The sequence below is a fragment of the Hylobates moloch genome, unplaced genomic scaffold (assembly GCF_009828535.3).
Source record: "Hylobates moloch isolate HMO894 unplaced genomic scaffold, HMol_V3 SCAFFOLD_5, whole genome shotgun sequence".
NCBI classification, from domain to species: Eukaryota; Metazoa; Chordata; class Mammalia; order Primates; family Hylobatidae; genus Hylobates; species Hylobates moloch.
The window spans coordinates 79,049,620-79,076,067 of NW_026652280.1; the positions used below are offsets into that span (position 1 = coordinate 79,049,620).

The 26,448-nt window shown below is 38.3% G+C and overlaps 2 protein-coding genes across 5 annotated transcripts in view; one reads left to right on the forward strand and one right to left on the reverse strand.

Moving 5' to 3' along the window:
* The window catches only part of LOC116467873 (putative membrane-spanning 4-domains subfamily A member 4E), a 138,465-nt gene that overhangs the window by 78,019 nt on the left and 33,998 nt on the right, over positions 1 to 26,448 (reverse strand). The window lies entirely within an intron of this gene.
* Positions 119 to 26,448, forward strand: part of MS4A4A (membrane spanning 4-domains A4A) — a 27,963-nt gene continuing 1,633 nt past the window's right edge. Inside the window, exons 1-6 of one of the 3 annotated variants that reach the window (XM_032152982.2) lie at positions 119 to 227; positions 11,738 to 11,897; positions 16,640 to 16,768; positions 20,114 to 20,170; positions 21,669 to 21,827; positions 25,228 to 25,329. In XM_032152982.2, coding sequence (XP_032008873.1) covers positions 187 to 227; positions 11,738 to 11,897; positions 16,640 to 16,768; positions 20,114 to 20,170; positions 21,669 to 21,827; positions 25,228 to 25,329 — 648 coding nt within the window. In that variant the 5' untranslated portion in view covers positions 119 to 186. Of the gene's footprint in view, positions 228 to 2,044; positions 2,098 to 11,737; positions 11,898 to 16,639; positions 16,769 to 20,113; positions 20,171 to 21,668; positions 21,828 to 25,227; positions 25,330 to 26,448 lie in introns of those variants that run through there. The other 2 variants (XM_032152983.2, XM_032152986.2) reach the window with 2 other exon arrangements.

Sequence of the window (26,448 nt, forward strand, 5' to 3'; positions counted from 1 at the left end):
TCTCAAAAAAAAAAAAAAAAAAAAAAGAGGAACTAGCTGTGCGTCTCAGAAATTCTCAGCACAGCTTTTAAGATTCCAAACATCTGCTAGAAGAGGAATGCAGATTTAAACTGAGTGAGGTGTGGAGTGGGGGAAGTTGATTGGGTCTAGACCAAAGAACTTTGAGGAACTTGCCCAGAGCCCTGCATGCGTCAGACCTACAGCAGACATTGCAGGCCTGAAGAAAGGTAGGTTCAGGGACTTGCCTTCCTAGGCTTTCAGGCTGATGGTTTGTTTCATTTCCTGGGTTAAGGATTTCTGGGAGTGGAATGAGAAAAATAATGAGGCCACTTCCCATGCATGACCCAGGCTGGTATTCAGGGTTGGGGTGGGTTGAGTGCACCTTTAAATGTGCATTTGGTGGGGGGATGAGGAACAGTTTTTGCTACAGTCGATGGGAGTTAGAAAAGCCTCCTAAAGGCTGACATTGGAGGCTGGATAAGGTTGTTTAGTTATTTTTGTCCCCTAAGTCCTCAGGATATCAAAACACTGAAAACAACATTTTAAGCTTTTGACTAGTTACCTCATCTACTGTTAATGCCCTTCTTCCATGGTCTTTATTCTCTGTGTCTGACTGGTTCTTTTTATAACTCAGGATTTAAGAACAGATGTATCACATGCAGAATTTGGTGTACATGGAGTAGGGTACAGGCAGGGTCCCCAGCCTTGTACATTTAGATGGGCTGTGGCCTGACCTAGTTCTCCAGTGGTCTTTGGCACTATTCATGGGCACCCAGGCAGTAAACTGAGGCTGCTCATGATAAAATCTGCTAATGAAAAACACCTTGTAGACTTTTAGCATTCTTAGGATAAGAAAGAAGCTTGTAAGTAGTCGTGGTCATTGTAATCTTTCCCCAGATGAAGTAAATGAAACCCAGAAAAGGGAAATAACGTAGCCAGAATCACGCAAGTTAATAAAAGGGCTAGGAGCAAAAACAACAACAACCAACAACAACAGCAACAACAACAACAACAACAGAATTCTTGGTTCCTAGTCCAGGCCTTTTCCCTTCCTGTGCCACCATTTCTGCATCCCCATCATCCTCCTAAAAACTATCCAGATTCAGGCCTCATTTTGGGTTTCTAGTCTATTTGATATTGCCAAGAAAAAGGGATGGCCGTTTGTACCACTCTCCTCACGCTCTCTCCTTGCAATTGTGACCCATGAGGGGGATGGTGACATAAAAATGAGGAAACAAGAGACTGGTGGTGCTGCTGATCCACAAGGTGACTGGGGCAATAGAAGAGGGAAGGGTGGTCTAGGTTCCCACACATCTTTATCAGGGGTGTGGGGGAAAGATATTGTAGTTGTCAAGAGCCTGATGCATATAGGTGATGTGACAAAACCAAGGTTTAGATTCTTCTCCAACCTGGAAGAAATATCCCTCATATATATCCAATATTCTCAGCAGTTAAAAAAAAATTGAATATAGAGAAGTCAAGCCCTGGATGGTAAACACATGTTTTTGTCCTTGGGGACTTGATGTGCCGTAGATAATTAACACAAGGATTTCTGTGGTGGAAAAAGAGGAGTCAGTTATATGAATTTATGGCCAGAATTTCTTAGAATGACAAAGCACCAGCTTTGAATGACCAGAACCTGACCTATGTTTCCAAAGAATCATGGAAAAGCATAGGAGTCAGTTATAAGCTTTATTTTGATATAATTGCTCTGCCCTCGAGGAAGCTTACAGTCTTACCAGAGAGGCACTAAACACAGAGAGAGAACCGCCAGTGCGTTTGATAAGACAGACCCAACATGTCCTAAATTCTCAGTCTGAAGGTGTGCCTGAGAGATTGAGGCAGAGGTTCTTTTACATTAATGGAGAATGAAGTACACATTTAGATGGACTAAGAAGAATCATCTTTAGTCACTTTCCAAATAACTTTGACTTTTGCAATGTAGAAGGAACATAACATAGATTTCTTAAACCCTTATTTATCATCATAGGTTGAGTCATCCACGTGCGGGCAATGGTGGGGACGTAGCGGAATAGTGTCTGAGAGAAGATAGAGACTATAAAATGCTGTTCGTTTGTGAGAAGATTAGACGATGTGGTGGGTTTGTTTTTGTTCTTACAAGGTGGTCACAAGAGGGGTGGAACATTCCTGCAAATGGTTTCAATATATGCAGATGTCTCAATATAGGAATGAAATTACTTCTTTGGAACAACTTAATCAGTCAAATATACTTGGAGCTTTAAAAATTAAAAGGAGAGAGATTCGAGGTAAGACTACAACAAGAGATTTGTGCTGAAGTAGCAGAGGTTTTGGTACAACATTAAAAATTTTAACTTTATGCTAAGCGTGGTGAAATGTAAAAGAAGGCTTTTAAAGTGGAGGGTGACTCAATTGTTTTTGTATTTGATCATTCTGGCCACAACATCAGTGGTGGATTGAATATCCAAAGCCACAAATGGACACGCAACATTCAGAGGCTATAACGAATACTTCTGATAAAAATAGGATAATGGCTTGCCTTGAGAAGATGGGAGAAATACACAGAGTTGAAAAATGGTTGTGTACGATTAGAATGAGATTGATTGAGCATAGAGGGTAGGCAACAGAAGGAACCAATGACGAACTATCAGATATTTTTGAGACAGGGTCTCACTGTGTTGCCCAGGCTGGAGTACCCTGATGCCATTGTGGTTTACTGCAGCCTGGACCTCAGCCTCCTGCATAGCTGGGATTACAGGCGCCCACCACCACACCCGGCTAATTTTTGCATTTTGTATAGAGATGGGGTTTCACCATGTTCCCCAGTCTGATCTCAAACTCCTGAACTCCAGGGATCCTCCCACCTTGGCCTCCCATAGTGCTGGGATTACAGGAGTGAGTCACAATGCCCAACTTTAAACTTCCCAATTTTTAACATGGATAGTGTAGTTAATTGCTGGGCCTTCCACTAAGAAAGGACACTTGTAATTTCATAGCTCTCTCAGGGGTCCTGTTCCCTTTAGCTCTTGCCACTCTTGATTAGCAACTACTTGCAGGGCTCTGAAATAATCTCCCCATGCTGTTCCTTGCGCCACCTTACTTTTTTGAAAGAGAAATTTTGAGGAAGACTAGATGTCTTCTATTTAGGTCTTCTAAGGTTTGAAATAAAAATAACCTTTTCTCCCTTCTGGGACAAGTAGGTAAATTGTCAATTTCTGGGCTTTATTAGAATGACTTTAAATTAAGCCCAGAGAAGGACAATTCCCCTAAGGACACATCCCCTAAAATTTGAGGATGTGGATTAAATGTTAAGACCAAAAATCAGACCTATTTTATTTTAGCCATATGCTCCAAATCTAAGTTTTGTGCTCTGTCCAGGGAGTGCTAAAGTGTATATATAGGTCTGAATATATCTGCTCCATAGCATATAAATGTAACCCACCTCACAAATTCCTTTATCACTGGAACAGATACTGCAAGAGGAAGAGGAGGGCCTCTTGGCCCACCTCTACATGGTCTTGTTATCTAACTTATTCCAAATTGGGTGGTTTCCACCTTTTAGCTATTATAGATAATGCTGCTAAGAAAATTAATTGTACAAGTTTTTGTGCAAACAAGAGATCTTCTATCCACCAGACTAGTTTAGTGGATCCCCTCAAGCAAAGGAGTTCTGGAATTACATCACCTGGATTTAAATTTTGGCCCTGCCACTGTTTACTGAAGTTACTTAATCTTGTGTTTATATAATTCTGTCCTGTGAATAATAGAGTATATCTCTCAGGGGAATTTAATGATGAAATAACACATATAAAACATTTAAACCAGTGCATGTCACTTAATAAATGCTAAATATATATTAACTATTATTATTGGTATTCCTACCATCACTTACTCATTTCTGGCTTGAAGTATAAAACATAAACTTCCTTTAACACTTCCTGCCACTCAAGGACATGCTAGACAGGGACTTTATTCCTGTCATGACCCTGCTCCAATCTGCTCTGGTCTTGGGGAAAGTGGAAAAGCAGATAAGAGGGGTCTATATAATTGGTGAGAGCGTGTTTTTCATGGTACCATGTGGTCAGAGGTTGACTCTTCCTGTCTTTTGCAGTTTGTCCCAAAGATTGGTCAGAAGAGTCAAGATTGTCCTCCTTTTTTGCTCTCAGTAAGGTAGATACAAGACCATGCAGAGGCGGGCCAAGAGGCTCTCCCCTTCCTCTTGCAGTCTCTGTTCTAATGTTAATGGAGTTTATGAGGTGGGTTACATTTACATGATATGGAGTAGGTACATTCAGACCTATATGGACACTTTAGCATCCTCTGAGCAGAACACAAAATTTAGATATGGATCAAAGGGGTAAAATAAAATAGCAGGCCTTATTTTTTGTCTTAAATTTAATTTGTACTCTAAAATTTTGTTAAACATCAGAGAATTGTCCCCCTCTGGGCTTAATTTCAAGTCATTCTAATAAAGCCCATAAATTAACAATTTACCAACTGTCCCAGAAGGGAGAAGAGGTAATTTTTATTTCAAACACTAGAAGACCTAAATAGAAGATATTCAGCCTTCCTCAAAATTTCTCTTTCAAAAAAGTAAGGTGGCTCAGGAAAAGTATGTGGAAATTATTTCAGAACCCTACAAGCAGCCTCTAATCAAGAATGGCAAGAACTAAATGTAACAGAAACCCTAAGAGGGCTATGGGACTGCAAGTGTCCTTTCTTGGTGGAAGGCCCAGCAATTAACTACACTGTCTGTGTTAAAAATCTGGAAATTTAAGTTTGGGCACAGTGGCTCACTCCTGTAATCCCAGCACTACTGGAGACTGAGACAGGAGGATCACTTGAGCCCTGGAGTTTGAGACCAGCCTGGGTAACATGGAGAAACCCCATCTCTACAAAAAATACAAAAATTAGCTGGGTGTGGTGGCACAGGCCAGTAATCCCAGCTACTTGGGTGGCTGAGGTCGAGGCTGCAGTGAGCCATGATAGTGCCAGTGTACTCCAGCCTGGGCAACAGAGTGAGACCCTGTCTCAAAAAAGTCTGGTAGTTTATTGGGGGAACCAGCCCCCAATATTTCAATGTATGTTCTTTTCTATTTTCCCTAAGTGTCAGACAGTCTGAGAAATAAAGAGAAAGAGTACAAAAGAGAGAAATTTTACAGCTGGGCCTCCGGGGGTGACATCACATGTCAGCAGGCACTGTAATGCCACTGAGCCACAAAACCAGCAAGTTTTTATTAGGGATTTCAAAAGAGGAGGAGTGTACGAATAGGGAGTGGGTCACAGAGATCACAGGCTTCAAATGGCAATAAGAGATCACAAGGGCAGAAGGGCAGAGCAAGGTCACAAGGCCAGGGTGAAATCAGAATTACTAATGAGGTTCCATGTCCTGCTGTGCACGCATTGCCATTGATAAACATCTTAACAGGAAACAGGGTTCAAGAGCAGAGAACCAGTCTGACCACAATTCACCAGGCTGGAATTTCCTAATCCTAGCAAGCCTGAGGGCACCGCAAGAGACTAGGGCGTATTTCATCCCTTATCTTCAATCGCATAAGGCAGACACCCCCAGAATGGCTGTCCATAGGCACCCCCTGGGAATGCATTCCCTTCCCAGGGTTATTCATTACTGGGAAAAGAATTCAGCAATATTTCTCCTACTTGTTTTCTGCAATAAGAAAAATATGACTCTGTTCTGCCCAACCCCACAGGCAGTCAGACCTTATGGTTATCTCCTTTGTTCTCTGAACATCACTGTTATCCTGTTCTTTTTCAGGGTGCCCAGATTTCATACTGTTCAAACACACGTTTTACAATTTGTGCAGTTAACACAATTATCACAGGGTCATGAGGCAACATACATCCTCAGCTGACAAAGATGACGGGATTAAGAGATTAAAGACAGGCATAGGAAATTATAAAAGTATTGATTGGGGAAGTGATAAATGTCCATGAAATCTTCACAATTTATGTTCAGATATTGCAGTAAAGACAGGCGTAACATATTATAAAACTATTAATTTGGAGAACTAATAAATGTCCATGAAATCTTCACAATTTATGTTCTTCTGCCATGGCTTCAGCTGGTCCCTCCGTTCGGGGTCCCTGACTTCCCACAACAGTAGTTTGTTATTAATGACTTCTATTACCCACCCTCTATGCTCAGTCAATCACTAAATGATGACCTTCTTTGCCTCTTTTGACAGTTTTTGACTTGAAGTTTATTTTACATGATCTAAGTACAGATAATTATTCTCTTTAGGCTACTATTTGCATGGAATAGTCCATCCCTTAACTTTCAATCTATGTTTCTTCTTAAGGCTAAAGTGAGTCTCTTAAAGCATCTGGTTAGATCTTGTTTTTTAAAAGTTTTCCAGCCACTCTTTGACTTTTGTTCAAAGATTTAATTCATTTATATTTAAGGTTAGCATTAATAGATAAGGATTTACTAGTGACATTTTATTATTTTGGCAGGTGGGGATTGTTTTTGTAGATCTTTGTTTCTTTCTTGTTCTCTGGTCTACCTTTGTGATTTAGTAATTTTATGAATTGCTAAGCTTTGAATTCCTTAACATTTGTGTATCTGCTGTAGTTCTTTGCCTTGTAATCATCATTATGCTTACATAAAACATCGTGTAGTTTTATAAATTGACTATTTTAAGGTGACAATAACAATGTTTGTTGAAACAAGAACTCTAGACTTGTACTGTCTTCCCATGAAACTAAATTTTTGATACCTTTGTTTTCTGCAACTGTAAAAGACCATTGAAGACTGGGTAATTTATTACAAAATTTTATTTTGTTCATAGCTCTAGAGGCTAGGAAGTCTAAAGGCATGCATGGTGTAAACCTCTAGCGAGGATAATCCCATGAAGGAAGGTGGAAGTGAGTGTACAAAGCAGAGAGAGAGATGGGGCCAAATTTATTCTTTTATCAGGAGTCCACTCCTGTGATAACTAACCCTCTCCAAGGATAATAACATTCATCCATTCATGCAGGTAGAGGTCTCCTGATGTAATTGCCTCTTGAAGGTCCCACCTCTTAATACTGTCAAAATGGCAATTAAGTTTTCAAATGAGTTTTAGAGGGGACATTGAAACCACAGCGTTTCATCCACAACCCTCCAAAACTTATGTTCTTCTCACATACAAAATACAATAATTCTGTCTCAATAGCCTCAAAATTTTTACCCATTCCAGCATTGACTCTAAAGTTCTAAGTCCAGAGTCACATCAGAAGCAGATATGGATAAGACTCAAGGTATGATTTACCTGGAGGCAAATGTTTCCAGCTGTGAGTCTGTGAAATCAAAACAAGTGGTTTGTCTTCAAAATATAATGGTGGAACAGGTGCAGAATAGACTTTCTCAGTTCAAAAGAAAGAACTAGGCAAGAAAAATGTGTAAGTGGTTTCAAATGAGTCCAAAACCCAACTGAGAAAACAGCATTAAGCTTTAAATCTGGAGAATAATTTCCTTTGACTCTATGTCCTGAATCCTGGGGACACTGATTGGGGCTCTCAGACAGTCCTGCTCCCATATCTTTGCTGGGCTCAGTCCGTGCTTCAGCTCTGTTAGGTTGGCGTTGCATGCTAGTGGCCCTATAGTTCTGAGATCTCAAAGGTAGCCTCACTCCCATGGCTCCACTAGGCATATCCCTAACTGGGACTCTCTGTGTTGGCTCTGACCCCACATTTTCACTCAGCATTGCCCTGATGGAGGCTCTTTGAAGTGGCTCCACTCCCATAGCTATTTGTGACATCCTTTGAAACTAGGTGGCGAAAGCCATGCCCCTACAACTCTTGCAGTCAGTGAGCCTATAGAGTTAACACCACATGTTTGTATTTTTTAGGCACAAGTATTATAATGGCTGTAGAGCTGGGGTCCTAGGCTCAGAATCTTGCAAAACTACTGTGGCACGGGTTCACTCACCAAGGCATGGATGGATGCAGGTTACCCACAAAGCTGAGGCTGTAACTCTGAAGCACACCTCAGTAACTCAAGCCCATGGGGCAGGGAGGGAATAGTTACTGATTCTGGGGTCAGTGCACAACACCAGCATGGCTCCAGGGAAAGAGGGGTGCTCTGGAGGCTTGAGCTCTGGGGAGCAGGTTACAGTTGAAATTTTGGTTCCAGAGCCAATAGGACACTGCAGCAACTCTATCCCTAGGTGATGGAGTGCCACATAGTGGTAACCCTAGGCCCTGGGATGGTAGGGCATGGCAATATCCCAGGCTGTGTAAAGCTGGATGTAGCAGCAGCAAGGCCTCAGGAATGACTAAGACTGTCTGTGGCTTGGTCCTTGGGTTTCTTGAAGCAGTATAGAAATGTCCCCCTGGGGAGCCAGGGTTTCTCAGAAGCTTGGACTCCAGGGAACTAGTCAGTTCCAGGGAAGTGGGGCACTGCAGTTATTTTGCCTGGATTGTTGGGTGACACAGCTCAATCAAAGCTATATGTCCTCAGAGAGTGGGACACAGTTTCAGCTTGAATGTGGAGGGGTAGAGTGCACCAGCGACTAAGTTGGGGGCATGGAGCAGTTCCATGGCAGCCTGGCCTTGGCGGGTAGAGAGTAGACAGCAGCAGTTTGGCTTAGGTATGGCTACCAGGTGTGTGTGGTGTAATGGTGGTTAAGCCTTAGAGATGGAGGAGTGCAATAGCTATTCACTTCTGAAGCAGAATGCACTGTAGCAGTGATTCACTTCCAAGAAGGGGCAACACAGTAGTAGCTCAGGCCATGGAGGCCAGGGCACAGTGTCAGCACCACCTCTGGGATAGGACAGACATGTGGACTTCAGGTAGCTCCATCAGCTGAGCTCAGAGCCTGTGAAGACTCTACGTGTCTCCAGGAGTAAGATTACAGGTATCCATGGTGGTGATGGGAGCTGCTGGGGTCCTCTCGCTTACCTTCTCTCTGCAGGAATAAGGCCCTGCTGACTCAGAGCTGGTCCTAACTGGGGGAAGGCGTGGTGGAAGAAGGGTGTTTTATCTCCTTCTTCGTGCAGCCATCCTGGGTTTCTATGATCTACGAGATTTCTGCTACTCCTTTGCTGTTTTCAGGTGCCTTCTTTAGTTACTTTAGTTGGAATGCATTTGTTTATTCATTGTTTTGGGGAGTGTGAGTGTGTGTGTGTGTGTGTGTGTGGATGATGATGAGGGTTAGGAACTTCTAGTTGGCCTTCTTGGTGACATTCTTTAGAATTCTAATCAGACATATTGTAGACCTTTTAATTCTACACTTCTAATCTTTTAACCTCTCTTCTATTATGACCATTTTCTTGTTTCTCTATAAAATTCTTGGTGATTTCCTCAAATTTTTCTTCCAGTTGACTAATTCTATTTTCAGCTATTCCTTGTTGTTTAACACATTGGCCAATTATTTTCTGTCAACACTATTTTGTATTTGAAATTTGAGATTATGTTCCAAATATGTCCTGTCACTCGATGCACTTTATCTTTGACTTCATTTTTGTGATTTAATTTTCATTTAAATAAGTTATCTATACTCTTTACATATTCTATATGTGATATATATCCAGATGCTCCTAATCTGTGGGAATTCTTGGAGGCTTGTATCAAGGATATCTACTTCCTTCTTTATGGACTCCAATGGAGGACTTATTCAGAGACTGATTGCCTTCTAAATATGTGTCTTTTTGGTGGGATTTCTCTTTTACTACTGACTTTGATGATTCTCAGAACTATACTTTTCCAGGGAAGTGACAGTTATCAACTGATGTATTTAATTCCCAGGATTATAAACAATAATTTATGTTGTACACCTCAGGGGGGCCTCTCATCTTTGATAAGTATACTCTGAAATCGGTGGCCATGGTGTCCTGTTTCTTTCATACTCTTGCTACACTTCTCCCCAAATTTATCGTCATGTAATCTTTGTCTTTAACACGTATTTCACCTGATTTATAGAAATGTTAGTTGTTTCCCACTTTCATAAAAAAATAGAGTTCTAATTCTGTTTGTCCAAATTGTTTTCGGAACTCTTCTAAAAGTGATAAGAATAAGAACATTGATTTTTTGGTTACATTCTTATATTTAATTCCTTATCTTAACTACTTCAGTCACATTTACATTATATATTTCTTATTTATTATATTTGTCTTTCTTTTTTAAAATAAAAACTTATTTTATAATTTGTAATTTTGTACTTTTTATTTTACTATTTTTCATAATTTTAAGTATATACATTACTAAAGTTAAATTAATGTTCTAAATGATTAACCTTTTCATTTTAATGTTTCTTCTCTTTCTCTGAAATTCACCCTCCTTCTTCTGACTTTAATCAGTTTTATTGTTAGATAGCTAATAATTTATTTCCATGTATCAAAAATAAACACAGGATGATAATTTTTTCAGAGAAATCTTAATTTTTTTCTCAACATAGCAAATTTGGAGTACAACAACATTTTTTTTCATTTATGTTACCAATAAAAGGGCACACATCTCCAAACGAGACTTTTATAGGGGCTCAATGGAGAATAAATGGTATCAAAATTAACTATTACTTGAAGGATATTAGCAAGCTTCATTTCCCTAAAAATTTATGGAAGTTGATCACGAAACACCTGAACATGAATTCAACTACATAGACAAAAATTTCCATGCAGCTTTAGCCTATCTCTACATGACTTGGTTGGAGTTATTATATTGAGGACAGAAAGAGGTATAAGAGTAATATGTTTGTGCTTAGATTCTCAAAAAATGATTTGATGGATCGTTTGCTATGCACCAGCAAGTTAGGATTTAAAGCAATGTAATAGGACAAGATATTTAGATTTGTGGTGCCAAGAATATGACTGACAGCCATAAGTTTCATTCCCAAAGTTCAGAGTTTGTGGGACAAAATACAAGGTTACATAAATCACACTCAGCAAAGATGAACATGGGAAGATTTTCAGCCCTGTGAATTTAAATGTGCTCTGATTAGAAAAGGAGGAACTATACAATACTATACAATAAATTGGAAGGCAGATTAGTTTGTGTAGTTTATCACTATTACAAAAGTAATCCTTCAACTGGGTGTGGTGGCTCACGCCTGTAATTCCAGCACTTTGGGAGGCCAAGGTGGGCGGATCACGAGGTCAGGAGATCGAGACCATACTGGCCAACATGGTGAAACTCCGTCTCTACTAAAAATACAAAAATTGGCTCTGCATGGTGGCATGTGCCTGTAGTAACAGCTACTTGGGAGGCTGAGGCAGGAGAATCATTTGAACCCAAGAGGCAGAGGTTGCAGTGTGCTGAGATCGTGCCACTGAATTGCAGTGTGCCGAGATCGTGCCACTGCATTGCAGCCTGGCAACAGAGCGAGACTCCATCTCAAAAAAAAACCAAAAAACCAAAACTAAAAAACAAAGTAATCCTTTGTGGGTAAGTGGCTGTAATCAAGGGATTAGGCAGTAAAAGGGATAGAAATAAAATCTGAGCCGACTTGGAATTGGAACTTAAAGAAATTTCTCTAATTTTAGAGGTCCAATAGGTTTACCTCGCTTCTGTCAACATGTCCCTCTCTGCAGGATTTTCTAGCATCTTGATATCACATGACATTTAGTTTCCCTCCCACCGCCTGCCCCACCCCCCACACTTAATGTGTTGCCTATTCCACTTCTCCAGCTCTAACAGCTATTATGATATGGGAAGAGAATGTAGACCAGATTTTGTCCTTAAGGAGGAACCTGCCCCAAAGTGTCATGTCCTCCTTTGCCATTTCCAGGACATCATACTAAATTACATTTCTTATTGTAGCACCTTTTCTGCTGCTATGACAACCATGCAAGGAATGGAACAGGCCACGCCAGGGGCTGGCCCTGGTGTGCCCCAGCTGGGAAACATGGCTGTTTTACATTCACATCTGTGGACAGGATTGCAAGAGAAGTTCTTGAAGGGGGAACCCAAAGTCCTTGGGGTAAGTTGCAAATCTAGGGGAAGACCAATGGTGTTGTAAACTCATATTTCATAAGACCTAATGCCAAATACACTGTCCCACTAGCCTCATAATACAACAGCCAACCTTTGCTACATCAGCAATTACGTTTCAGGCTCTTCATCTGAAAAACTATATAGTATTCTGTCACGACATGCTTCCAGTTGAGTTATATTTAAAATATATTGACTTCAGATCTATTCTAGGGTTGTGGGTCATCCATGATAATTGTATTTAAACTCAGTGTGGAAGAGCAGCAAAATAAAAGGCCACCTATGCACTACTAGCTGACACCCCCTTTACAGGCCTTCCTGATAGCTGACAGACACATATTGCTACTATTTCTTTCTGGCACCTTTTCTTAGCCCCCTGCTCAGAGGATGAAAAATCTATTCTCTGAGCATTTTCATCTGGAGTCTCAGATGAGCATGCCTAAAAGAAATGAAGGATTAAAAGAACGACAGAATAGGGCAGGTGAAAGGATATTAAATATAGGTTTATCACTAGCCCAAGCTTCAAACCACTGGGAAAATGTCACTGTGGATATTTTGGATCCTTTTTTCACATTATTCACTTTTTGGAGGGGGGGAAATATCGTTATTTCTCATAAAATATGTTATTTATGTTGGCACATACTAGGTTTATTTGTTTATTTATTTTTAATTTTATTTTTTGAGATGGAGTCTCGCTCCATCATCCAGGCTGGAGTGCAGTGGCGCAATCTCGGCTCACTGCAAGCTCCGTCTTCCAGGTTCAAGCGATTCTCCTGCCTCAGCCTCCTGAGTAGTTGGGATTACAGGCATGAGCCATCACGTCCGGCTAATTTTTGTATTTTTAGTAGAGACAGAGTTTCAACATGTTGGTCAGGCTGGTCTTGAACTCCTGACCTCGTGATCTGTCTGCTTCAGCCTCCCAAAGTGGGTTTATTTTTTAATGTATGAATAATTATTTTAAAATATACTGTATGTTTTAGAGCAGTTTTAGGCTTAAAGAAAAATTAAGAGCAAAGTACAGATCGATCCCATATGCCCCTTGCTGCCACAAATGCATAGCTTTTTAATTATCAACCTCCTCCACCAGAGTGTAACCTTTGTACCAATTGATGAACTACATTGACAGATCATTACTAAAAGTACACAAATCACAATGGGGTCCATTCTCTGTGTTGTGTGTTCTGTTTTAACAAAAGTATAGTGATATGAATCTACCTTTATAGTATCATATAGTATCCCACCAATCCCTGGCAACCACAAATCTTTTATTGTCTTCATAGTTTGCCTTTTCCAGAAAGTCATACAGTTGGAATTGTACAATAGGTGGTTTTTTTAGATTTCATTCTTTCACCTAAAAACATGCATTTAAATTTCCTCCATGTTTTCTTATGGCTTGATAGCTCATTTATTTTTAGTACTGAATAATATTTCATTGTCTAGATGTACCACAATTTATGCATTCACCTACTGAAGGACATCTTGATGGCTTCCAAACTTTGGCAATTAGGAGTAACGTTGCTATAAATATCTGTGTGCAGGTTATGTGTGGACATAAGTTTTTCAACTCATTTGGTTAAGTATGATTACTGTATTGTAGGTAAGAGTATGTTTAGTTTTGTAAGAAACTGCCATACTGTCTTCCACGTGACCTTGTCATTTTGAAGATTTCAATCAACAGTCAATGAGTTCCTGCTGTTCTACAAAATCTCCAGCAATTGGTAGTGCCAGTGTTCTGGATTTTTACCATTCTAACAGGTGCTAGTGGACTCTCATTATCATTTTAATTTGCATTCCCCTTGTGACATAAGATGTGGACCATCTTTTCATGCATCGCTTTACCATCTCTATATCTTCTTTCGTAAGGTGTCTTGTTAAATTCTTTGGCACATTTTTAACGAGGATGTTTATGTTCTTATTGTTAAGTTTTAAATTTGTTGTATATTTTGGATAACGATCCTTTGTCAGATATGACTCTTGCAAATATCTTCTCCCAGTCTGTGGTTTGTCTTTTCATCTCTTGACAATGTCTTCTGCAGAGCAGAAATTTTTAATTTTAAGAAAATTAAGATGATTTATTCTGTATTTCATGGTTTGTGCCTTTGGTTGACAAATTCATCACCAAACCCAAGGTCATCTAGATTTTGGCCTATGTTATCTGTTAGGAGTTTTATAGTTTTTAGTTTAATATTTATGTCTGTGATTCATTTTGAGTTAATTTTTGTGAAAGATATAAAGTATGTGTCTAAGTTTTATTTTTACTTATGGATATCAAGTTTTAAGTACTATTTTTTAAAATACTTTTTTTTCATTGTATTACTTTAGCTCCCTACCAAAGATCACTTGACTATATTTGTGTGGCTCTCTGCAGGCTTTCTACTCTATTCCATTGATCTATTTGTCTATTTCTTTGCTAATACCACACAGTCCTGTTTACTATCACTTTATAGTATGTCCTAAAATTGGGTAGTGTTAGTCCTACAACTCCTTCTTCTTCTTCTTCAAGATTGTGTTTGCTATTCTAAGATTTTTTGCCATTCCTTATAAATTTTAGAGTCAGTTTATCAATATATACAAAATAACTTGCTGGGATTTTAATGGAGATTGTATTAAATCTACTGATCAAGTTGGGAAGAACTGATATCTTGACAATATTGAGTATTCCTATCCAGGGACATGGAATATCTCTCCATTTATTTTATCAAAGTTTGTAGTTTCTTATAGACTTTGTACACATTTTGTTAGATTTATACCTAACAAATACCAAATACCAATACCTAAATATTTCATTTTTAGAGGTGCTAATTTAAATGGCATTATGTTTTTAATTCATTATAAGTACATAAGAAAGTAATTGTATCTTGTGTATTAATCTTGCATAAATCTTGTAAACCTAATATAATTGTTTGTTAGTTCCAGGAATTTTTGGTTGATTCTTTCAGATTTTCTACACAGACATCTTGTCGTCTGGGAACAAAGGCAGTTTTATTTTTCCCTGGCCAGTCCGTATATCTTTATCTTCTTTTCTTGTCTTACTGTTTCTGCTATGACTTCCAGTACAATGTTGAAAGGAGTAGTGACAGGGCTCAACCCTGCCTTGTTCCTGATCTTAGTGAGAAAGCTTTGAGTTTCTCCATTAAGTATGAAGTTAGCTGTAGGTTTTTCATAAATATTCTTTATCAACCTGAAGAAGTTCTCCTCTATTAATAGGTTTTTCAAGAGTTTTTATAATAAACAGGCATTGGATTTTGTTCAATATTTTTTCTGCTTCTGTTAATATAATCATGTGATTTTTCTTCTTTAGCCTGTTGATGTGATGAATACATTAATCGGTTTTTGAATATATAGTCAGCCTTGCATACCTGGGATAAATCCCAAGTGGTCATGGTACACAATTTTTTTAATGCATTGTTAGATTTAGTTTGCAGATATTTTGTTGAGGATTTTTGCATGTTTGTTCATCAGAGATGTTTGTCTGTAGTTTTCTTTTCTTGTAATGTTTTTGTGTGGTTTTTGGTAGATGGTAGTGCTAGCTTCAGAGAATTAGTTAAGGAGTATGTCCTCTGTTTCTATTTTCTGTAAATAATGGTACAATTTCTTTCTTAAGTGTCTGGTAGAATTCACCACTGAGCCCTTCTAGGTCTGATGCTTTCTGTTTTGAAAATTTATTAATTATTGATTCAATTTATTTAATAATTATAGGCTTATTCAGAGTGTCTCTTCTTGTGTGAGTTTTGACAAATTGTCTTTCAGGAGTTATCCATTTTATCAAGGCTATCAAACTGTGGGCGTAGAATTGTTCATAACATTATTTTATTATCCTTTTAATTTCTAGGGGAACTGTATTGATGTTCCTTCATTCATTTATGTTAGTAATTTTTGTCCTCTCTTTTTTTCTTAGGCTGGCTAGAGGCTTTTTAAATTTTATTTATACATACATATATTTTTAAAAACTGCTTTGGATTTTACTGATTTTATCTATTCATGTTCTGTTTTCAATTTTATGATTTCTGCTCTAATTTCTATTATAGTTCTTCTTCTGTTTATTTGGAGTTTAATTTGCACTTCTTTTTCTAGTTTCTTAAGGTAGACTCTCAGGAGATTGATTTTAGATCATTATTTTCTAATACATTCATTCAATGCTATAAATCTTCCTCTAAGCATTGCTTTCACTACATCCCATAAATTTTGATAAGTTGTTGAAATGTTTTTGATCCTTTGGAACGCCATGGGATAATGGCACTCTTACTCTGCTACGTTTAGATTCCTGTGTACTCATACTCATGTCCTCATACCCCAGACTTCAAGAAAATACCATATTTGCTTTTCTTGTTTTCTTCCCCTGTATATACTCTCCTTTCTTCAGGTTACTTCTCCTTGCTACAATAATTGCTTTATAATTCCTAGGCCACTTCTCTGAGCTCATGAGAAAAAGAGAGAAATAGTTGTGGTAGAAGTAACATCGTAGGTATCAGAAAAGCACCTCTGGGCTGGTTCTGGCATACTCCTTTTAACCTTGAAATTATTGGCAATGATAGACGTCCCGAGAGATAATATTGGTAAGATAATATTCATGGTTATTTATGTGAAAAAAAAGAGTGATAAGAGAATACTAAGAAGGTCATATGACTATATCAAATGAAGAATAAGGATAGCTTAGTGATTGGAAAGGGGGTGGCGGAAGCACCATTTTTGTGGTGGATAATCAGTTTTTGCTTTCTTCATCATTTCTAGGTTGTGCAGATTCTGATTGCCCTGATGAGCCTTGGCATGGGAATAACAATGATGTGTATTGAATTTAATACTTATGGAAGTAACCCTATTTCCGCGTATATGGGATACACAATTTGGGGGTCAGTGATGGTGAGTAGAGTATCTTTTGATATAACTGAAGATAACATAAAGCAGTTGTCAATACCCTGATCTTTGGAATCCTATCCTAACTGTATCTTGTAATTCTGTAAATCTGAGAGTGGTAGCTAACCATTTCTTACTCAATTTTCTCATATTTAAAGTACTACTAATAATATAATATTATATTAAATCTAGGCAGATTAAATATTTATATATGTCAGTTAGATATATGACAGCAGCACATTGCCAAAGACCCAAACCAGAATGGCTTAAACATTGAAAGCACTGATTATTTCACAAGATTAGTGGCTTGTCATTTCTAGGATGGCTTCATTCAGTGGTGCAAGGATTTCATCAAGGATTGCTAGCAGACCATATCAGAGAGGAGATGGTTGACACATCCAACTTTTAGTAAAATTTCATATACATATTCCCAAATCAATTGTCAGTAAGGATAATAGACTTGCCATTATTGGCTTGGACTAATCAAGATTTACCTCTGTAGCTGGGAGGAGTCTACCCTACCTTTAGCTCATGAGAAACTGAACAAAATGATGGTTTAGTTAGCAAGGAAGAAGAGGAGATGTGGCTGGTACACAAGCAGTTTCTAATATCTAGGCTATTGACTATTGAAACTCAGGAAATTGTTACCTTAGAAAACGAAAATGTTATTTGATATATTTTGTTTCATAAATTCAATAAAATAACTAATTATAATTAATATTAAATTAATTATAACTATTATTAATATTACATTAAAATTAGAATTGGAATTTAAATTTAAAAACCTTCTCCCAAGAGAAAACACAAGATAGTTTTAATGAAAATTGAGAGTAAAATTGAGAATAAAATACCAAGTTTTATCCATTGATGAGAGAAAAATAAAATTTATAAGTTGGGTTTATGTTAGAATCAGGGAATCTATTCTAGCACTGCAGGGTTTCCATTTATTTCTAAAACTGAGAATGAGATAGTTTAGAGTTTTATAGAGGAGGTTGCTTTTTGCTCCCCTTCACCTGTTTACAACAGAAGTGCAAGATTGGAAGAACAGTAAAGCTGTGGTTTACTTCTAGAAAGTTGCACGATACTTCATATACCCAAAAACACTAATGCCAATAACAGCTCTTATTAAACTCTTACTATCATGTGGACACTCTACTAAGTGCTTTATATATGCAATTTCATTTCAAACAATCACCACAAACTTCTGATTTTTCATTATAATCATTTTATGGATGAAGAGAGGTTAAGTAACTAACCCAAGATCACAACTGTTTGGTACAGAAATGAAGATTCAAATAGGGTCAATGTATTTTCAGAATTGCATACATCTAACCACTCAGTTTTCTGCTTTTATTTCTGTTTCCTTTTCAAGATCACATTAAAAACCAGCTTACATGGTGCAAGCCTTCCACACATGTTCAGTAGATTACCAGGAACTGCAGGAGCCATTTGTCCGCTGAGACATCACTGAGACTCTCGTAGGTGTTCCATTAGATGAGCCTTTAATTAATTGGTGAACTCTTTTCTGTGGCTACCTTCCATTATTCTTTCAACCTTTTTTTCCAAACCTCATCTATGAAGTGCCTCCTTTTTCTCTCTTATACAGTATAAGTACCAATACCAAGAACCAGTCACAAGTTCCTCTTATTTTTGGCCTCTTCAGTTCTGTTTCTGTATATGTTTCGCATTCCTTGTTTTTTCCTCTGAGATAGTACATACATATTTTTCCTGTGGCAAATGAAGTCCTCTTATTCAATCCTATCTTCAAATACACAGACATACATACACACTTGTAATGTGTATATATAATTTCCGTATAGAATGTTTTTTCCAAGGTGACTTATTGAATTTTTAGAATAGTTTATGGTAATTTTTAGTTCATGTTCTTGAATGTTTGCAATATATATTGTTCATACTTAAATAAGAATAGTTAAACCACTTGTTCCAACTATTTTTCTTATATAATTATTTTGGTAAATATACCCAGATAGTCAGCATCTTTATCTTGATTTTGACTTTAATGAAATGATCCTACATTTTTATCATTAAACATAATAAAGACTTTTAGACTGAGACAGATTTCTATCATGTTACAGAAATTATAATTCTTTTTTTTTTTTTTTTTTTTTGGTTTTTGGTATTTGGTTTTTTGAGACAGAGTTTCGCTCTTATTACCCAGGCTGGAGTGCAATGGCACGATCTCGGCTCACTGCAACCTCCGCCTCCTGGGTTCACACCATTCTCCTGCCTCAGCCTCCCAAGTAGCTGGAACTACAGGCACCCGCCACCACACCCAGCTAATTTTTTTGTATTTTTAGTAGAGACAGGGTTTCACTGTGGTCTTGACCTCCTGACCTCGTGATCCACCCGCCTCAGCCTTCCAAAGTGCTGGGATTACAAGTGTGTGCAACCACGCCCAGCCAATAATTCTTTATATTTTACCAGTAATGTTGCAGTTACTAATAATGTTGAATTGTATTAAATGTCCTATCCTGTCAACACTGTAAACATGAATAGCAATAAGCATGTAATGTTTTTCTTAAATTCATTAATTGTGTAAATTAGAATATTTCAATATTTAAAAATGTTTGTAGAGCTGAAGGAACATCCCAAATGTTCATGATGTATTTTATATCATATGATGGGTGATTCCCTCTACTGGTTTTATTCCAGTGGCGATTTAGATATCAGGAATCATCTCTATGTCTGGGTATTTGGAAGTTAGTTAAATAAATTTATTGAGCTTTTCTATTAGTTCAATATTTTTTATATTATGATATAATTTTTGAATCATCTGAAATCAAATTTGAAAAGCAAATAAAAACCTCCAACAATTGAATATTATAAGGTAGACAGTCTAACCAACTTGACTAGCTATTTTAGCTAAATGAAAAATAATTGCCTTATTGATGGAATCAAATGAACTACTATATTCTAGTAGTTGGGAATTTACATTTTTTTGCTACTGTTTTACTTATAACTTTAAAATATTCTAAATGAGAATGATTTTAGTGTATTTTTTGTTTAAATATCATCATCAATTTTGGTACCATGTAAGAATTACTTTGTATTAGGAGTTTGGAAACTGTATCTTTTAGTGCCCTCGAACAGTTTTAATATCATTTCAGTTAGGTATTATTTGAAAAACTTGACAAATTCGCCCATGGATTTATCTGGTATAATTTATCTGTTCTTTCTGGGAAAGGGGAAATAATGTGCAAACCTTTGTGGTTTTCTCTAAGATAATTGGTCTGATTAACATATCTATCTAATTTAGAATTAAGTTTAGTAAGTTATGACTCCCAATACTGGCTTAAAGTTTTTTACCTTCATTTTTTCTCTCATTTTTAGTTTATTATTTCAGGATCCTTGTCAATTGCAGCAGGAATTAGAACTACAAAAGGCCTGGTCAGTAATATTTTCTTTTTTTGGTATCAAAAAAAGGAAGGATTAATAAAAAATATATTCTGCCAGGGTGTAAAACAGGTTTTGTTTCTTTGTTTGTAAAAAATCAGGAGCGATTGTGCATTTTACCTGCTAGAATCTGTCTTTCAAAAACTGCAGTCAGGCTAATTGCCGACATGGGACTGGATATTTTGGCAAGGTAGGGAATCTTACCCTTGCAGAGGGAATCTTTTTGAAGATATAGAGAATTATTGAGAAGAAATATCAAGTGGGACCGCTCCAACAAAACCCTGCAGCATGAGTCAGCCCATGACAGTGACACCAAGCATTGGTGTTGTGTAATATTTACTGACTCATTGATTATAATGTAGACTCCAACTGTGTCCAGAAAGGATTTTGAGTTTTCAATAAAAGAAATTCACAATAAGGTTATTACATAAGACGCAAATTTAAAATGTAATTCTCATGCCAAGATGCCTTTCATAAAGCCAATACAATGCGAAAGTCCGTATCTCAATAAATGTTTTTTTCTAGTTAAAGTCCATATTTGAGTTTTCTTTGTTCAAAAGATAAATATCAAATTCTGGAGCATGATCAACATGGGTTTTCCAAATCTGGCCTAACCCAACTCCCTAGTGTCCCCTCTGGCTGCAGCCACATTACACATACTCCTCACACTTTGCTGTGCAAGTTTAGTTCTTTTTTTTTTTTTTTTTTTGGTTTTTGGTTTTTGGTTTTTTGAGACAGAGTTTTGCTCTTATTACCCAGGCTGGAGTGCAATGGCGCCATCTTGGCTCACCGCAATCTCCGCCTCTCAGGTTCAAGTGATTCTCCTGCCTTAGCCTCCCGAGTAGCTAGGATCACAGGCATGTGCCACCACGCCTGGCTAATTTTTGTATTTTTAGTAGAGATAGGGTTTCTCCATGTTGGTCAGACTGGTCTCAAACTCCTGACCTCAGATTATCCAACCCCCTTCGGCCTCCCAAAATGCTGGAATTACAGGGATGAGCCACTGCGCCCAGTCAGCAATTTTCGTTCTCATTAAAAGCCTCCTTACCTTTATCCATGAGAAGAGAACGTACAGGAAAGAATATACTGCTGACAGAGATAATATACAAAAGGTATAGAGGCATGACAGGCAAACAGCATTTAGAAAAATGGTAAGAAATCAGGCATCAGAAGCAAGGAATGGCAGGGAAGGACACAGACAGGGCTGTCCAGCTAAAGTGTGAAGGACACTGAAAACCCTGCTAAAGAGATTTGGAGATTATCTTATGTGCCCACAGGAATCATCTGAAGAATTTAAGCTGGGGAATAATGAGATCATGTTTGTGTTTTGGCAAGAGATTAGAGTTGAAACCACAAGACGAGTTAGAAGACTACTGAAATAATCAAGATAAAGATAGATGGCAGTAAGAAAGAGATGGTGGGTGTAAAGTGATTCATGGAGTATATCTCAGGATGTTGTTGGATTGTTTAATTGGTTTTCATTCCTTTCTAGGTCCGAGGTAGTCTAGGAATGAATATCACCAGCTCTGTACTGGCTGCATCAGGGATCTTAATCAACACATCTAGCTTGATGATTTATTCATTCCATCACCCTTACTGTAACTACTATGGCAACTCAAATAATTGTCATGGGACTGTGTCCATCTTAATGGTTGGTACTGCCTCTTTTCAGGGGATATTATTATAGAAGCAAGTTTGGGGAGGGCTGGCTCTGGCAAAGACAATAATTAATATTCCCTAACTGATGAATGACTTTGGGAAGTTGGAGTGATTGAGAAATAGAATAATCTTTCATTTAGGAGTTAGGTACATGTCTCATCTCTGTCTTTATTCTTCTATATATGATGAGGCTAAATGGGAAGAAAGCTCATAGTTACAGAACACCTACTCATTAATAGTTACTGTGCTGGGTATTTTGTATAAATTTTTCTGTTTAATTTTAAAACATTGATGCAGTATGTACTGTTATCCCCTCTAAAAATGGGGCCCTGATGTCAGTCCCTATTCTCTAATAATGAAATAAAATTGTCTTGAACAGTATTTTACAAGTGGTGAGTAGCTCAGTATCCTTTCCAACATCTTTGGATGTTCTTGCAAGGTTAACCACTTTTATCCTCAACATCTAGCTCCTGATAAATTCTCAGTCTTCATTATGACTTTTACTACTTTTTTGTCCCAATTGTTCTTATCTTAATGCTGTCCTAATTGCTTTATTCTGGAAATACCACCTACACAATATTTTGTAGGTAGTAAAACTTCTTGACATTTTGGGCCATTGGGTAATTGTGGGGAGGAAAAGTTCTCACAGCACATCACAGCAGACTAAAATGCACAAGTAAATCTTTCTTATTAAAAAGCCTGGCAGGGCGCAGTGGCTCACGTCTGTAATCCCAGCACTTTGGGAAGCTGAGGTGGGTGGGTCCACCTGAGGTCAGGAGTTCAAGACCAGCCTGGTCAACATGATGAAGCCCCGTCTCTAATAAAAATACAAAAATTAGCCAGGCATGATGGCACGTGCCTGTGATCCCAGCTACTTGGGGGGCTGAGGCAGGAGAATTGCTTGAACCTGGGAGGCAGAGGTTGCAGTGAACCGAGATGGACACGTTGTACTCCAGCCTGGGCAACAGAGCGAGACTCCATTTCAAAAAAAAGAGAAAGCCTATTGGGCATTTTCAACACCTGCAAATTTTTTGTTACTTTCCCTCTATATGAACTTTCAGCCTTTCGCCTTGCTGCTTAGTTCTCTTCCTTACCATGTCCTTCGCTTATGTAAATGTGGAAACCCAACATTCTTCCTAACTTACTAGGCAGAATCAGTTGCATTCTGTTTACTTCATTCCTAGCTAATTCTACACAGTTTTGTGGGCTAGATAATCACACCAAAATAACGCCTTGAGGTGTCTTTGCTAAACTAATTTACTTCCCTTGAGGTTTCTAATGCTTTTTATAGTAAGCAATTTTACTTCTTGCCACTCGCTCAAAATAAGAAAAAGCTTCTATAGAGAATTTGACAAATCTTTCAAGGTCATTCAATTAGAAATTGGCAAAAGGAAGATTAGCTTCTACAATTTCTTGTCTCTAATTCCCCTATTATTTGCTATTGTTATCCTGAAGAAGGACCTTACTTTTAGTTTACGAAGGTCTCTTCATTGGTGGATTTTAAGGGCACAATGATAGAGACAAAATCTGGAATTGGCCAACTTGATAGGGCTGATTTCATGGGCATGGACCTGTGCAGTTACTCAGGACTTCACGGTTAAAGAGCCCTGTGCTTGATCTAATGCTCTGCTGTTGCTATCTTAAAACTGTTTTTAAAAATTTTAAACAAGAGACTCTAAATTACATAGCTGGTCCTGCATTCATCTCAATCACCTTTCTCAGAGTCCATGATGAATTCCTGTTAATTGTGTGAACACTTTTAAACCTGTTCTTATAGCAGGGGACCTCCATAAGGGCTTTCTGGGATTTGAAGCAACGGTTCTATTCTTGCCTGGGCACCTGCACAATCAGTCCACAGGTCTATATACACACGCTACTTTTTTTGGAGGCCCAGCCCTGTACCTGTTTTTGTAAATAAAGTTTAATTGAAATATAATAAAGCCCATTTGTTTACATATTGTGGAGTGCTGCTTTTGTGTTATAACAGCAGGTTTGAATATGTGTGACAGAGACCTTACGGTCTGCAAAATCTAAAATGCACATTATCCGGCCTTTACAGAAAGCTTGCCATCTTCTAGTCTACCCTTCTAGATGGTAAAATCCTTGAAGACAGGGGAATTGTCTGTTTTGTTTGCTGCTCTATCTTCTGTACGTACAACAATGTTGGAAACACAGAGGCCACTACAGCTGTTGAAGGCACAAGAAAATAAATAAGCAATGAATGCCAATATTCTCAAGGTCTCCTTAAGTCTGCATTACTCATATCCTGAGCTCTTGGTCTATTGGCTCTTCTGCAACAGAGGGACTATCCCTAACCATGGAGAGAAAAAGAGAGAATATTTAAACCAGATAATCCTTGCATCAATCCTGGGTAAAATTATTAGAAATGAGTGTACTACCCAATGTTCTCCAAATTTTGACCATGTTTCTTGGCTGAAGACTAGACCTAAAGCCAGTGCTCTGGGCAGATGGATTAAAGACTGACCTACTCGATGTTCATTGTTGTATTAGCTTCTTATTGTTACTGTAACAAATTACTGCAAATTTAGTGTCTTAAGACAACACAGTTTGGTTATCTTATATTTCTGGAGGTTAGAAGTTCAAAGTGGGTCTCACTAGGCTCAAATGAGAGTGTTGACAAGGCCATACTCCTTTCTGAAGGCTTAGGCCACAATAAGTTTTAATGCCTTTTCTGGCTTCTGTAGGCTGCCTATGTTTCTTGGTTTGTCATCCCATCCTCTACCTTCAAATCAAGCAATGTAGCATCTTCAAATCTCTCTTGAACTCTATTCTGGCTCTTGCTTCCACTTATATGGATTCTGTCACTATTTTGAACTCACCTGAATAATCCAGGAAAATTATCTTATATCAGCTAATAAGCAATCTTAATTTCACCTGCAAATTTAATCCTTTTCGCTGTTCAAAAAGAACAATGGTCCCCCAGGGAGGTCTGCATTCTAATCCCCAGAAGCTGAGGATTAGGGGACTAGGATGCAGACCTCCCTGGGGGACCACTACTCTGCTTACAATCACTAAGATATGGAATCATAATATTTTCTCAATGATATGAGTTTCTAGTACTCAATAGGATAAGATGACAATTATCTTTATACTACCTTCCTAACTTTTTAAAGCACTTTCATCTTCCATGCCCACAATAGCACTGGGAGGTATTGAACTAGGGAATAAATGTCTGTGATTATTTTATCAGTGAAAAAAGTGAGAAGTTACTTCAGCAGATCAAGAATTGGTCAAGGGAATGGCTGTCACTGGGAGGCAGGTTTCCTGACTCCCAGCCAGTGCTTTTTCTCTTATGACATTGTGGTTACTGGTAAATGTTTTCGCTTGTCATCTCCATTTCTCACATTCCCTTGTGATGAGTTTTCTCCTAGGGTATGAATGGCATGGTGCTCCTCTTAAGTGTGCTGGAATTCTGCATTGCTGTGTCTCTCTCTGCCTTTGGATGTAAAGCGGTCTGTTGTACCCCCGGTGGGGTGAGTATTGGTCTTCATTTGAAGATGTCTGTATTAGTTTTCCATTGCTGTGTAATCAATTACACACATTTAGAGTCTTAACGCAGAACACATTCATTATCTCTCAGTTTCCATGGTTCAAGAGTCTGAGCCCAGCTGAAGTAGGTCCTTGACTCAGGATCTTACAAGGTTGTCATCAGGGAGTTGGCTGGGGCTGTGGGCTTGCTTGAAGCTTCTGATTCTCTTCTATGCTAATGTGGTGGAATTCATTTCCTCTCAGTTGGAGAACTCATGACAATGTATTTTATCTCTGAAATCAGCAGGTTGCTAATGCTTTAATCCTCTCATAAAGGGTTCACATGAACCGATGAGGTCCATTCAGAATAATGCCTTTCTTGATAAACTGAAAGTCAACTAGTTAGTACCTACACACACGACTTGTATCTCATCCTATACACAGGTTCCATCCACACTCGAGGGAAGGGAATCACAAGGGGTCAGTGAGTGTCACCTTAGAACTCTGCCTAGCACAATAGCTGCATAAAAGCTCTTTTTCCCCTTTCTTTCTCCCTCGAAGTGCATAAGCTCTGAATCCAGACATGAGGATATTTCACAATGAAGAGGTCCCCAAAAAGTATTTTATTTTATTACATTATCCTATTACAACAACTTTTCCTGGCATATTTCCATGAAATACCATGATCTCAGACTTCTCTATCAGTCTGTGCCCACCTGCCCACTCTTTTACCCTGAGACCTCCAGCTGATGCTGCTCCTGGCAGCTAAACCCAAAGAGTGTCACACAGAGAGAGGAAAGTAGGGAATGGAAGGAAAGAAGAGACCAAGAAAGAAGCTCTAGGAAGAATGGGGAGGGATATCCTCCAAGGGTTGAAGGTTCCAGAATGAGGAAATGGATAGTAAAACCCCAACAGCTACTCATTAGCTTCATTACCCAAAGGCCCACAGGCAGACAAAACCGACAGCCAAACAATAAAACAATCATAGTTTGATGAGATGGTTCTTCTGGTGCCCTTCTCCATCATTTTGCACAACTTTGTCTTCTTTTGAGATTCCCAGGAAACACCACATCCACCTCCCCCACAGCCCTTCCTCACAGAAGAGAGATTGACTATAGCACATT